This window comes from Bombus terrestris, chromosome 10 (genome assembly GCF_910591885.1).
Source record: "Bombus terrestris chromosome 10, iyBomTerr1.2, whole genome shotgun sequence".
Taxonomy (NCBI): domain Eukaryota; kingdom Metazoa; phylum Arthropoda; class Insecta; order Hymenoptera; family Apidae; genus Bombus; species Bombus terrestris.
The window spans coordinates 1,559,518-1,574,242 of record NC_063278.1 but is presented as its reverse complement, the minus strand read 5'-3'; the positions used below and the strand labels follow the sequence as shown (position 1 = coordinate 1,574,242).

General features: G+C 41.6%; 2 protein-coding genes across 4 annotated transcripts; both read left to right on the top strand.

The window, feature by feature from the left end:
* Window positions 1-2,244: 2,244 nt before the first annotated feature.
* Window positions 2,245-13,462, top strand: LOC100643944 (kelch-like protein 17). 3 transcript variants are annotated; one of them, XM_012313003.3, is made up of 10 exons: window positions 2,245-2,694; window positions 4,707-4,944; window positions 9,537-9,657; window positions 9,781-9,946; window positions 11,700-11,893; window positions 12,110-12,327; window positions 12,390-12,572; window positions 12,647-12,725; window positions 12,793-12,971; window positions 13,061-13,462. In XM_012313003.3, the coding sequence occupies exons 2-10, from the start codon at window positions 4,748-4,750 to the stop codon at window positions 13,260-13,262; spliced, it is 1,539 nt and encodes a 512-aa protein (XP_012168393.1). In that variant the 5' UTR covers window positions 2,245-2,694; window positions 4,707-4,747; the 3' UTR covers window positions 13,263-13,462. The 3 variants fall into 3 exon arrangements, with proteins under 3 accessions (XP_012168393.1, XP_003398589.1, XP_012168392.1); XM_003398541.4 differs by lacking the exon at window positions 2,245-2,694 and adding an exon at window positions 2,893-3,018 and having other exon boundaries at window positions 12,110-12,279; XM_012313002.3 differs by lacking the exon at window positions 2,245-2,694 and adding an exon at window positions 2,893-3,018.
* LOC100644068 (probable small nuclear ribonucleoprotein E) lies at window positions 10,666-11,525 on the top strand. Its single transcript, XM_003398542.4, has one exon. It carries the CDS (start codon window positions 10,766-10,768, stop codon window positions 11,048-11,050), a length of 285 nt encoding a protein of 94 aa, XP_003398590.1. The 5' UTR covers window positions 10,666-10,765; the 3' UTR covers window positions 11,051-11,525.
* Window positions 13,463-14,725: the final 1,263 nt, after the last annotated feature.

The window sequence follows — 14,725 nt, the reverse complement described above, 5'->3', positions numbered from 1 at the left end:
TCAACCCCCTCCAGCCAGCTAACTTTTATTCTCTCTCGTTCTCGATGCGCGGCTGTATTTCCGAGGGCGTTAAACGACATAATGCGGCAATTTTGTTAGGCGCTAGCAGCAAATTCGCGGAGGTGCGAATGGCGGTGGCTCTTATCCTAGAGGGCCATTAAGTGATCTTTCTCCGATTATTACTGCCAGCTAGGGATATTCCATTTCCAGCAGTTGGGAGAAAAAAACTGCCTCGGATATTGCAGCGTTGGAAATTCGCGTCTCATCGCCGACGAGAAGACACTTCAGCCTGCCGTATTGTGTGCCATATTATATAAAATTATGTAGGATCCAGCCGGTGTACCAGGGCGAATTTTTGTAGCCATCGTTGACAAACTGCTCGGTAAACACCGATGGCGCCAACGCGCGAGCAAATACCTCGCGAAAGCTTCTCCGGACCTTTTTTCCTTTTAAAGAAAACTAAACCGATTAAGAGTGAAATAGAATTAACTTTGTTTTTAATAACACGTGGCGCACCTAGTAATATCCCGCCTGCAATAAAAATTTAATCTCGCTGTTCTCCTCTGATTTGCACAACACGAAACGAATGTTATATTTAATGGATAATGCTCGATATAATTTTACTACTTTTTGTGTATATCACGCGCTGTATGAATCAAGAATTACAGAAAAAGGAAGATGTCCTAAAAGACGCGAACGTAGAGAAAAAGTAAAGGAAACAGCAGTAATATATCGATCCTTATACATCTTAATTACTTTTCGATATACGATGAAAACTTTTAGGCCAGAAAAATCGATTCCCTTCTATATCGATATTAGGATTTATCGTTCGATCGATATAGCGATCGTTAGACCAACGATCGATATGATCGCATTAATGGAGTTGCGTGGAGCCACAAACGAGTATCCAGCTATTCTTAGTCAATGGAGGAGCGAAGCGTCTACTTTACCATCCACCGATTAATTCGAGACACGAAAAACTTTACCATGGATCACTACGTCTGCGAAGAACAGGTGTGATGTCTATCTGTGATTTATCATTTCCATTGCGTAATTATTGCGGTGCCATTGAGAATGATACGAGAAGTTAAATGAGAAGCTTTTAGAGATAAAGCACGTCCTGTTGGAGCAGCAAAAACGAAAGTTACAAGTTATGAAGATTAACTTACAATTAGATCCTAAAGTAATTGTATTTTTAACGAATGAAAGATGAATATGCTTCGTAATCGCAGCGCGTATCTGAATAAATTTCTTATACGTTTCGCAATTAATCGTATTCTATTAATGACAAAAATTCCATTTAAGACAAAAGTCCTGTACAGGTTAATAAATAATATTTTATTTCTACGATACAGACATATGCAGTCAACGCACTAACTATTCTACAAATATCAAAAAGAATCTCTGAGAAAATGTAGTCACGATATTAATTAATTCAAATATGCATGGAAAAGTTCGAAAATGAAATCTACGGGGAACAAAGTACACGAATCCCTATTTTCGATTCATTCGACATTGAAATTCTATTAAACGCAAAAATCTAAAATCAAAGTACCGCGCTAAACAAACAGCAATGTAACGTTAACAAACAACAGGGACTAGAAGCGATCGATAACGGAAGCTGAAACCGAAATTCAAGCGTCTGAAAGACGATCCACTATGCTCAAAAAGAATCACAGTAAAGTCGAAAAAGGGCGTCCGAAGGCACGGAATGCGAATAAAAGGACAATCTCATTTTGTCGAGGAAACTAGGAAGCACCGCATTGCGGCAATATCGCGCGACCGAGCGAAACCTGGTGGAAGCTCGTCTCGAAAACAAGGGACGCCACTGGAAGAAAAGGATATAAAGCGAGACTCGAAAAGGAGAGAGTACAGCGAGCAAGTGGATCTTGGCTTCGCCGCGATTTAAGAAGAACAAAGGGTAGAATGTTGGGTAAACAGGGAGGAATGGAGACGGATAGCGGGCGAGAAAGTTTGGAATCGGTGTCGATCGAAGGGCCAGGTTAGACGAAGCAGCCAGCGTTCGTTGCTAGCTGGAACGAGGCAGCGCGTGTATCCTTTTTGATCGTGCGATCGGTGCTCCAGAGAGGATCTGGCAACAACGGCTGGAGGAGGAGTGATCTTACAGGAGCATTGGCCACACGAGAACGAGAAGGAAGGAAGAAATGGACGTTGGTGGAAAGAAGAGCACGGCCTCACCTGAGGAGAGAACGAGAGGAGAAGGGCCGAAGAAAGCGGCGGGTCCGAAGCAGGCCTGGTCCAGCGCTCGTGAAACTCGTCTCGCACAGGAGAAATACCTCGCGTTCAACGTCGAAACTTCCGGTCGAGTACGGTACACTACGCGTTTTCCTCCACTTTCGTCACGTTTCTTCCTTTTTACGTTTTTTTCTTCTTTCTTCGTTGATGTGCGATACTCGCGGGATTGCGTTCGCGTTGTAGAATAACGGGAAGCTGGCAGAGAAAGGGGGAGAAACGAAAAGAAAAGACAAGCGGGAGGAAAGTTTTTGACGAAACAATGTTTCGCCCCGTGGGAGTGTGAGATGCCGAGGATCGGCTGAAAATGCAGTGTTTCGCGTGCGAACACAATACTCGTCCACGTGTGCCACGGAAACAACGATTTTGCCCGCCGCGGTTCGCTTAGATTCCTCTTTCGAACGTTCCTGGGCACGTTCGCTCGCTGAGATCGACGACAAGGTGAGAGCAATACAACCGACACTGCGTTCCTCGTGTGATCATCTCGTATTTTGGACGCTGCGGTGATTAATTTCTCGAGACGCTCCAATGGTTCTCTAAACACGATCGAATTTGACAGTAACGGCGTTGAACAACGATCGTTAAGTGCCACGTAATTCATGCTGGTAAACTCGTGTTTATTTATACGCAGAACGATACTGAACGTGATCACAGCCGACCGAACAGGTATATTCAAAATAAACACGCAGTGACAAACACAGTCGTGGTTTGTGCTTACACAGAGATCGATCGACAGAAATTCTTCCTCCAAACTCGCCTAGAAACGTAACTATACATTTATTTTAATCTCTCGTTTCAAACTTTACGATTTAAAGATCATTCGGATTTTTAACAATATTTATTTCAAACTATAGTCGAGCTTCGTTATAGTGCGAATAGTTTAAAATGTTTCGTGTAATGCATATAACGTATTCGTAAAAGACTTCCTTACATGTTCGAACGCTTTCGGGAATTCTTTCGCTACAGTGTGTTTTAATAATATTCGTTTAAACGTAACATCCATTTCGAAATACAAAGTTGAATAGAAAGTGAATGTTTAACAGTGCGTGTACGTTCGAATTCGAAATTCGTGGCATCGCTAATGAGTTTCCTGGGACGCGATCTGCTTAACCGGAGATAAACAAAACCTTCGTCTAATGATTTTTTAATCGAATCAGAGGCGACGTTGGAATGCGGGATGATGGGACGCGTTGCGAGGAAATCCGTGGAAGGGCAAATGACCGGGAATCACGCGGAGCCCTCGAGCTGTACCGCGGCACGATCGACGCGCGTCACAAGCTCGAAAACTACAAAACCCGAACTAATTAAAAGGGAATCAGCCAGCCGTCGTGACACAAAATTCTCCGTGTCGATCGACCGGCCGTGACAGAACGACACGGACAAAGAGAACACGCGGAGAGGAAGAGAGACGGAGCTAGTGTGACGCCGCGTCGCGACGCGGTGCAAATCAAATATTAATCGTGCAATTAGCGCCGATTGTTAATCGGTTTTGTTCTTTTTTTTTTGGTTACATTGCTCGGCGAAGCTCGTCAACCGGTGCCGCGGGTGCGACCGAAAAGCGTTCGAGACGATGACACACGTTCTGGCATTCGTGTTCCTCTCCCTGTCATCAGTCACAGGTTTATTCTTGGTTGAGGTCCCCGTCATTAATTTCGGATTATCGCAAATTGTACGAACTCCGCTTCCCTCCCCACCATAGAGCGGTAACTCTGCGCGATCGGTTTAATGCAGGAAGATGCATTCGTTCGGCTGCTCCCGTCTTAATTGGCTTGATTGTTTTCCAAGGACGGTTAATGAGTAAAAGTTTCGTAGTACTTAAGGGAAATTACTTAGGTACCGCAAGCAACGTGTTGGATTTTTAATTAGCTGCAAGTACGAAATACCGTACACTAATTGTGAAACATTTAAGAGAGATGCAAGTCTGAAGAAGTTTAGGAGAATATTGGAGCAGGCTTCCCATTACGCGTATAAAAGTTTATACGTCTCTTGAAATCTAAGAACTTATAGTTCTATGAAAGACGTAAATTAGAAAGAAAATGAAATTAGAATTTCGTGTCAGTGACTTTTGAATCATCCTGCGGTAGACATAAACATTTCTATTAAACAAAAATTTTATTTTTATTTTTTTTTTTCTATAATATAGAATTTAACTTTTACGCAGTAGAATTTAACTCTAACTCAATTATTCGTATTTATTTCCTGTAACAATCTTTTTGTATATCATAGTAGAAATGCAAGAAATCTTGAGAATAAAGAAATAATTGCCGTTTGAATCGACTTTAAAATTTTCATCTCGAGTAATAATTACAGATTAATTAACGTAAAATGAACTTGGTATTAAGGTCTTTCCCTGTATAAATAGTTGTGCCCTATATTTGCCGGCTACTGTACAGCCGAAGAAATTACTACGGTGCACAAATATACCATATAATATCTCACTAATTAACTTCTAGTGCCGTCTGCCACGCAGTTGCTGATTTTCGATTTAACCAACATGGGAACTAGAGCCGTCGCTGTGGGGGCGGCACCAGGAGCAGCGGGAGTATCTGGCGAGGCAGGTTTAGCCGGCGTACCCAGACTTCTGGAGGACCTGGCTCGACTTTCCGAGGACAAAGACACAGCTGACATTGTCTTTCTGCTAGGAAGGGACGAGACACCGGTGTACGCTCACAGAATTATCCTCCAAGCGAGGTCAGTACTCGAATCGTTTCGTCCTTCTCGACCAAGCGATTCCAAAACCGTGGAATTAATCTCACTGGCGCACGCGTCGATACCTTCCAGTTGATAAGGGAAAACATTTCAAACCCGACTTATACACAATGAGACAATTTATATTATTTTCGCTTGCTCTCGATATCTTTCAACGCCTCGAGGGACGCGAACGAGCTCGATGCATTCCGATGAACGGAGCACGCGAGATCGGAAATTTTATTAAGTTGAAGGCAACCGTTCGAACGACGCACCCTGGGACCAAATTAATTGTTAATCGTAATTTTTATTAAAACAGGTCGCGTCTCGTCGAGCGATTCGTAGCCGATACGGATTTCCTCGGAGACCCGACAACGATTCGAAAATACGCGTGAGATAAATCACACCGGAGACAAACACGCTTACCCGATACAGAGCTGGGGAAATATGCGGACCCACTATTTTCAGAGTGCACCCGGCGAAAAAGGAAAGTTGGAGACAACCGAGACAATGGGCCCCGTCGTATCCCAGAAAATAGAGAATTAACGTAGAAACGTGGTTCCCCGTCTTATCCTCGGCGTAGTTTTTACAATGGAAATGGAGAGGCGGACGTAGCATAGCGAAGCGGATTCGCGTTCGAAAATATTTTCGAAACACCGCGACTCGCCTTGGTCGCCTTCTCCGAGACACGAACTTATTTCGCGGTAATTGCGTTACAAACTTTCCTCTCGTCGCTGAAACTGAAGTCGCGGGTACAAAGAGGGGTGGAATGAGGGAAAAACCTAAAGAATAGCTAGACGTTAACTTTCCTGCAGAATTGCAAACGAACCCAACGGAAGGGAAATGATAACTTCGTTAAATTCTTCGAGTCGCTGGAGGAACCTAGGTATACATAATTCACCTATCTCTCCCGTACGCTTTGCATCGTCCCTTCCGCTGTTTCTTCCGGAGGAAGGGAGAAAGTATATCCGGTCGGCAGGGACAATCCAGTCGCGAAACAAACGCTCGATCGGGCGAGATTCTATGAAAATTCTTGGTCGAACGAACGGTTCCCGGGAGAAAAATCGCCAAGTCATCAAACTTTCTTCGGAACGAAGGGAAGGAGAGGATGGCGAAGTTCGCGGCAGCGATGAATTTTAATTAAGGGACTCCGATTGTTACGGTGAAACGAATCGATCGAACGTTCTAATTAGTTGGATAATAAGAGGAGAGGTACTCTTTTCTTCTGTTAGGGACGATTCATCCGTGACGAGCACGAGTCTTTGGGCCGCATTTTCGCTCGACGGATTTCTAATTGCTGTAAGAAGGGCTCGGTTTAATATTAGGTGGAGGGGCCTTAACTTCCGAGGCAACGACATTCCACCGGATAGGCTTCATGCTAATTGTAAAGTCAATTACGATATTCCAGTGAACCCCTTTGATATCACGGCGTGGAAGGGAACGTCGGTCCTTTTGTCATCCCTCCTCTCTGTCGCTCTCCTCGCGCCTCGTTTCGTAGACACCGGGATCGGAAAATTAAGTTACGCATGCTCGTGACAGGCGTCGTCCGTAGGAGAAACGCATGGACAATACGCGACCGCACTCAAAACTCTACGCGGCGCTCTCCAGTCCGGTGAAAATCCTGACAAAGAGTCGTGGAGCCCCGTACCACCGCTCATCCCTCTCTTGTAGTCCTTGTCATTTCGAAATGCGACGCAGATGAGAACGATGTTTGACGGCCAGAGAAAAGAAATTGAAAAATACGCTCAGGCTTCGGTGATGTTCAATGGCACTCTAACGTAATCCCATCGTTTCTATCGATTCCCGCGTGCAACTGACCGCTATTAATATATCAAGTACCGTGTGTGCTCTTATCTGTTCTGTCGAATTTGATTTATTAAAAAGAGCACTTATTTACATATAAAAATATAGGTAGGTAGAAACCAAACCGTTCCAATTATCAAATTAACGGAGAAAGCAATTCCAGTTTCATTGAGAGACCCACAGTGCCTACCGATGGAAGTGTAATCTCGACGAGACCTAAATTTCAGCTCGAGTTCCATTGCAATCTTCCGAGATAGAAGCTTCGAATTTCGAACAACGCTCACCAATAAGAAGATGGATGTTCAATTGAAAAAGAAGCATTCGTTAACGGCGTTTCTCGCCAGTAATCACGCATTCGATGACAATGGTATACATTTGAATGTGGCGAATCCAGGCACACGATCTGATAATGGACCGAAGCGTGAGACTATGGTGTTTTACCGGTACGGGAAACGAGGGGTGTGGCGCGAATTTGACTCTCGTGCACCGGAAACGGAGGCGGTTTTTGCGCGGAGATCGACGGAGCCGCTATATAATCGCACGCTTGGTCGTTAGTAGCGGAGCCCGCGGCGACATTCAACCCTTGCCGCCGTGAAACCAAGCAGCCACGACCCTCGTTTCCCGCCACCGCTAGGCCCCTTACCCTCTAACATCCTCTTTCCACGTCGAGCTCGTGAACCTACGGTTACCACCCCCGTGACACCTCATCGTCACACCAGACGCGCACGCGTTGCCCTATTCTTTTCTCGGCGTCACTCGCTGATATTTGGTTTTCTTTGATTCCACTGCGGCGTTCGCCTGTGATTAGGGAAAAGCTTCTCTCCGGGAACGACTTCGTTCCTCGTGTTTTTCACCCCCTTTCCTCTCTTCTCTTTTTCTTCTTCTTCTTTTGCACGCTTTCTTTCCTTCTTCGCCTCGTTCTACCGAGTACCATCCATCATACAACCCAACCATCGTCCGCCGCTGCCTTGATTTTTCCTCTTAATACTTTTTCATTTCTTCGCCGGTAGTACGGTTTTTGTGCGCCGATATTGCCGTGGCTCTAGTCAGAATTGCCGGCCACGTTTCTTAGAACAGGCTAAAGATTCTCAAGGAAGAAAGCCCTGTAACGCGTCTGACATATCGAATTCACCTTCCCCCGCGCAAATTTCTACACGTAGATTTGAAAAGCGGATTTAACGATAAATCATATCGCGTGCAACGGTATGCTTGCCTGTTAAACGTATGAGAAAATCGTGCAATATCCTCGATACTCGAATATTTCCCCTGTAATTTGCGGAAATAAATACGCGAACTATCGCTTTGATATTTGTGCGAGCCCGCATCGTTTCCGAACTACAGACGAAAGCATAAAGGTGGAGTTTTTCGGTCTGTTAAAAGTCGACCCACGGTAAGGGCTACATCTACGCGCACACCTCTGGTTTCCTGTACGCGAGGCTGGTGTTTTTAATTTTTTTGAGCACTAGTTTTCCTCTGTCGACTCTCTCGGCAACCATGTTTCGTGGCTCGGCCCCGCGATTTTCCAACTTTCGCACGCTCTCCTGTCGACGAAGCGGAGCGTTTGTTAACGCGTCGGTTATAATATCAAAGCACCCGGCGTGCATGCCTTTTCCATGTGCACCCGGTCTCTTTGACGGATTTTCTTTTGATTCGATACGGACTACGCTGTTGGTGTATCTACACTTTACCCCTTACCTTGACGAAACTCGTACCCGCGATCTCTTCGTTTCCAGCACGCGAAATCTTTTTACCTTGCGCTGCTTAGTAGTATTAGAAGACTGAACATCAGTGTGCCTTCAGTGGATCTACAAAGTACTCGTTTAAGGGTTCGTCAGTCTTTTCTAATTTAAATTCCATCCCTTTACCGTCTCTGTTTCAATTTTTAATCGTTTCTTTGGTTAATCGCAATAACAAAATTAGAATAATTTCGTGCCGCAAAAGTTTTGCTCTATGCTAATATCAGATTTGAAATATTGAAATTGAATAGCTACGATATCCGTAAAAAACCATAGTGAAATCACTGTCAGGAGTGTTTTAGAAGTAGTTTCGCTTAATTGCAATTGCGACTTTGCTCTTTGCTAATATCAAATCTAAAACTGAATAGCGAGAAAATCGATGGTAGACAATCGTGAAATCGTTATTATAGGTGAACAATTTCGAGAATATACTTTAGATGTTGCACAAAGAAAAATATAGGAAATGCATCGATGATTTCGGGGTAAAAATAAGAGTTCTGTTCGTTTCTGTACTCGTGGATATTTAAAAGCCTCCCTTTTATGTACCTAGTCGCATTGTACGCATTGTAGGAGAGGATATACACTAGAGAAACCAAGATCGAATGTTCTCCCAATGGGTCACAGGGAATCTCCGCTTTCAGCACGAAGTGCTAGAGAAAGATTTGTTCTTCCGAGTTTCTCCCGTACCTGGGGGGCTTGCCGTAGGAAAAGAAGGGACGAGAAGTGACTTTTCGAAGGTTGCCATTAATTTGTAGAGGAACGAAAACTAAAGCCCGACTGCGTACGTAGCGAATACTCTTGTGGCAACGGAGCTTCCTGACGAAGTCAATTAAGCCCTTTTGTAACAAGAAACTCTGCCAGAAGTAGTAGCGAAGGTGACGAAAGACGAAGTGGTGGGTGTGTTCGTTAGAAGGGTCACGCATCCACGGCACATTTACGCGAGCACGATTCAAAGCAGTGCACTTCTATTCCTGCACTTCTCTTCCCTGTAACTCGTACGCTATGGTAATTATCGTTCGGGAATCGATACCGACACCACTGATTCGATTTCTCTAGATGCAAGAACTTCACAGCCGCGAAGAGGATCGGAACGCCTGGAAATCCAACGTCAGTGCGTATGCTACATGCTCATCCGGAGACCTTTCGACAATTCATTCACTATATATACACAGGCAAGGTAAATAATATCTCGAATAGATTCGGAATTTATTGCGGTGTTTGCCACGTGAAAGAATCTACCGAGAAAACTTTCGCTTTGACCCAAAGTCATGACTGAGTTTTATTCGTAACTGTTCCGTAGATTATGCTTCAGGACAGTGGCATCTTCGAGATGTTGGGACTTGCTCAAGAGCTAGGAGTCGAGGAACTATGGAGAAGTTGCGAGGAACATGTCTCCGCTACGCTTAGCCCAGGAAACGCGTGTGCTCTTTTGACTGCCGCTCTGGATGCCCAGGAGCGAGTTCCCGGTAAGTTATTCATGGCATACTGTTAAAAGTTTGCCTATCGATCGATCTGCATTCTCAAGTTTGCTGAATGTTTCATCTGATAGAAAATGAAACGGCAATTCAAACATACAATGGTTGGTAAGCGTGTGTTTCTTGAAAGTGGAAAATGAAAAATAATAATCTAATTGAAATATAAAACAATTTCTTAGTAACTGAGAATCTGCGGAATATAATTAGTAATATTAGAATGTTTGTGTATATATTTGTTTCTTATGTGATACTTGATGACTATAATGAACGTGTGTATGTATGTGTTTCCAGTGGCTTAAATTATGATATTATTCTATACATTGGATAAAAAAATTAATTAAACTGAATATGTACATATCTTGAATCTATAAAATTACAGTTTGTATGGTAATTGTATTACATGACTAGTTATCGACCATGCTTTTCGTTGTGTAACTGACATGCTCGCCACGAAGGCAGCACTAGATACGGGATTTTACGAACTCAGTGATACCAACGCCTATAACGATAGAGTTTATTTTATCTCTATGTTTCATTTTCCCTAAACGTATTAAACGTTACAAATGTAAATTTGTTAAGCCTTCCAAATCTGCCAGATTTATAATTTCGTAATTGAATCAGAATTTCTTGAACCAAAATTTAACCGTTATGATTAAATCATAAAACGCGTTTTAAGCAAACGAAAGAAATAGGGAAAAATGAGAACGAACAGTTGGTACAACCACGACGCCACATTTTCCGGCGTCTGGCTATTACCAAGCACGCGTTTATCAAACGTTGCTTATTAATTTTTGAAATCACAACACAAAAATGTCGTACAAAGGACCACAAAAAGTTCAAAAGGTGATGGTACAGCCCATCAACCTTATATTTCGGTACCTGCAAAATCGTTCGCGCGTTCAAGTATGGTTATTCGAAAACATCAACCTACGAATCGAAGGTCACATCGTTGGATTCGACGAATATATGAATTTAGTACTGGACGATGCTGAGGAATATAATCTGAAGACGAAGGCCAGAAAACCACTTGGACGAATTATGTTGAAAGGCGACAATATAACATTAATACAAAATACGAATCCAGGGGCAAATTAAATTGTTCAACTATAACCTTAAGTTATGATCCAGGACAAACAAGGCTTATTACCTTATGACTTGTGCAATTACGCACACTGGAAGTGACTTAAAAGTGTTTAATAAAGATGGAGTTAACATTTTCCAAGTTGTACAAGTTGTGATGCATCTCTCGGTATAGTTAAGAAGAACAATGATTAACTGATAGTTACAAGTTGTAACTGAAAATACTATCAGGTTAAAGTGACAGTATTGTTTTCTATTGGGAAACGTATTTGTTATTGTAATCTTGTAATAGAATAATTTTTCAAATATCTGAATGAAAAACTATGCAATATAAGTCCCACTTATATAGATACCATCAAACTGTATCAGATCTTGTATCTCAGTTCATTTCTAACTTTAAGAAGAATTTCAGATGTAAATTTTATATGATTAAATAATTGCTGTAACAAATATGAATTAGATAAATATTTAATAAATATTTTTGATTCTAGGTTTGTGTTTTATTTATGTTTATGCTTTTACCAAAGTCCTAAATGAATAGTTATTCTAGCTGATAAAAATATAATTTAGAAGTTGCAGAAGTTAAGTATTATTATTTAGATTATATTTTGATATTCCTATCGATCTAAGATATATCGTTAACAAAGATCTTTTGTTATCATAGGTGGTAAGGGAGCTTGTTCCTCCTTCATCGAAAGATGTTTCGCCTTCATTGGGGAAAATGCCGTAGACACAGTGAAAACAACGGCGTTTTGTACTCTTCCAAAGGATGCACTGGTGAAACTTATCTCTTCGGATTATCTAGGATTGGAGGAAGAAGATGTTTGGAGAGCAGTACTGAACTGGGCAAAATATCAGGTTCTTTTTCTTTGAACATTCTATTCCGTTTCCGAGTACTTTGAATCCGTTGAAAATTCCAAGAAGACTTAACGCTCTGATCATGCGTATGTCGTGCAAGGTCTTAGACCTTGTGTCGTATACGATTATTACCGGGTCCTTGGGTCCTTAGGTTCTTGGATCGGAATTTAGAATTACGAGTTAAGGAACGCTTAACCGTACGGACCACGCTCCTAGGCAGGGGTGACGCAGCCTACTCAACACTGGACAGAGGAGGAACGTGTGAGGGTTTGCCAACATTTATCAGGAGTGATAAATCACGTTCGCCTGCTGCTAATCGACAGCCAGGTCTTTGCGGAGGAAGTAGAGCCAACAGGAGCAGTGCCTATAGAGCTTTCCTTGGAGAGGTACGAATTTTTCAATCCCGATCGATCAAGTGGCTCAAAACCCATAAGGTATGGTTTGCCGGGAAATTTTCTTATTCTTGGAGGCTTTCGATTTTTACGTTTTGTTTTAGATATAGGTATGCAGCCCTACCAAACAAGTACGCGGAAATCTGTACAGATAAGAGGTTACAACCAAGAGTAAGTCCATTTCTATTTCCTGGGTCGCAAATTCTGTCGCGAGACAAGGTGGGTTTCCAGCGTCTCCTCAATCAGTGGTATGGATCACCAAAGCAAAGTTGGCGTTTGGTATATCGGTATGTATCGAGGAAAATGTAAATATTGGAAACATATCGAGATCAACACAATCCTAACTACGAACGCGTTTCAGTGCCTCCAACCATGATTACTCTGCAACAGCGTTCCACCGACATTGTGACGGGGTTTGTCCAACATACGTAATTGCGTTGGTAAGTAATTTACACGTGTCAAATAAATAGTTATCTATAACTAACAAAGAATGATGTAATTTTCTAGGGAACTCGAGGAGAAATTTGTGGTGGCTTTAGCGACGCACCATGGGGTAAAACGAATGCTAAAGGGCACTACATCTCTTCAGAAAAAGCTTTCTTATTTACTCTGACCAATAACCAAGATGTTCCTCCAACGAAATACGACATAGTAAAGAAGCCTTTTGCAATTTGTTATCATCCGGAGTAAATATTATTTAACTAAGTATAACAAGATATGTTTAAACACATCGAAATGTATTCTAATGATTAAAGTGACTCAAATACTTTTATAGCATCGGACCAATTTTCGGAGCAGGAGCTGATTTACTAATTTCTAGTAACTGCAACGTGAACAAGGAAAGCTATAGTAATCTTCCCCATAGCTACGATGGAGAACACGCCTCTAACACCGTACTTATGGGAGACTACCATTTTTTTGTAGTAGATTACGAAGTCTTCACCCTCAGCCACCCAGCTCCCAAATCTACTCATTAACGATATAAATATTTTTCATTCCATGAGCTTGTACATATATGGTTGCATACTTTTTTTTAAGAATAATAAATTTAGGTAACACCGTTAGTAAGTTGTTCAATTCATAAATGAGTAAATTTTGAATATGAACAGGGTATAATTTTACGAAAATAAAAATGTAACTTTTTACGCTATTCAAAATAAAGAATGAATTAAACTTACTTTCGGTTTTTTCAGTGTTAACGAATAGCCAATGAGAACCAATATTGGCAGTACAATTAAAGACTCTAGCTCTCGATAGAATTAAAGTATGCCGAACAATGCTTTGTGTCCTGCATAATGAGTATTTGATATGCTACGAACGCTACGGTGCATACGCCGGTGCATAGCCCGATTCTCAAGGAACTCGTTAAACATCGCGTTAAATTGCCATGAAATGACTTCGAAATCTAATCTGTATTACAGTGGCGCGTTCGAAAGTAAACGTGAAATGTGAAAATCCACGGAAAAATGCGAACTACTGAGTATGCATTAGAGTAGAGTATCAAAGACGCCGGTGACACGGATGTATGGTCGATAAGTAAAATCGTACCGATTCTACTTATCCTTGGTTGAAATTTAAATTTCAATTTACTGCAAAACTGTGTGACAATTCGAACCACGTACTCCAATTAAATACGCTAAACATGAAAATTTATTCACCACACGAGCATTAATTGCCACTTTCTCTTTAAATAATTAATTAGAATACTCACCTTTTCCCTCCATTTTTGTGCTTATTCATTGCTCCGAAAGTTATCCCAAATTTCATCCTCACAATAGTTGACAGAAAGATACAGTCGTTTCATCCAACTACGCTTTGCTTGACACAGTTTGTAACAAAACTGACTACGAACACGCATTATTAAAAATTCACTTCAAAGTTTATAACACGACACGATTAATGTTCCAATGAAATAGATAGCCAGATAAATAGCTGAAATATAGATAGAATGCAATGTTTGCCACTAACTGAACAATTCAAACTGCACTTCGCTAGTCAATGCCTGGTCATTTCGAATCCACAATATACTTTAATCATTTACGAATAACAACTAATATAATTTTAAAAATTAGAAACTTCTATATAATAATAAGAATGATTTATTCACTTAAGAATTTTAATCGAAAAAATTACTTTATTTTCAGATTGATATATTTTGTACTTTCGCGTGACTAAGACGGTTAAGCGTGCACTTCGAATGTTCCATTTTTCATATCTCGGTTCTGTGTTCCGTCTTTTCCGATAGTTAGAAGAAGTGTAATGGCGCGAAACTTCGTTGTTGCATCTTTGTCTTATTATTTGTCAATTATTTGTGGATACACACTGCTTTGTAGGTGAGTTACGTAATAATATAGAATATTGACTTTCCTCTACGCAGTTCGTGTAATATTTGCAGTTCTCGCAGAGGTATTGCGAAAATTCTGGTTGGTTCACGCACATG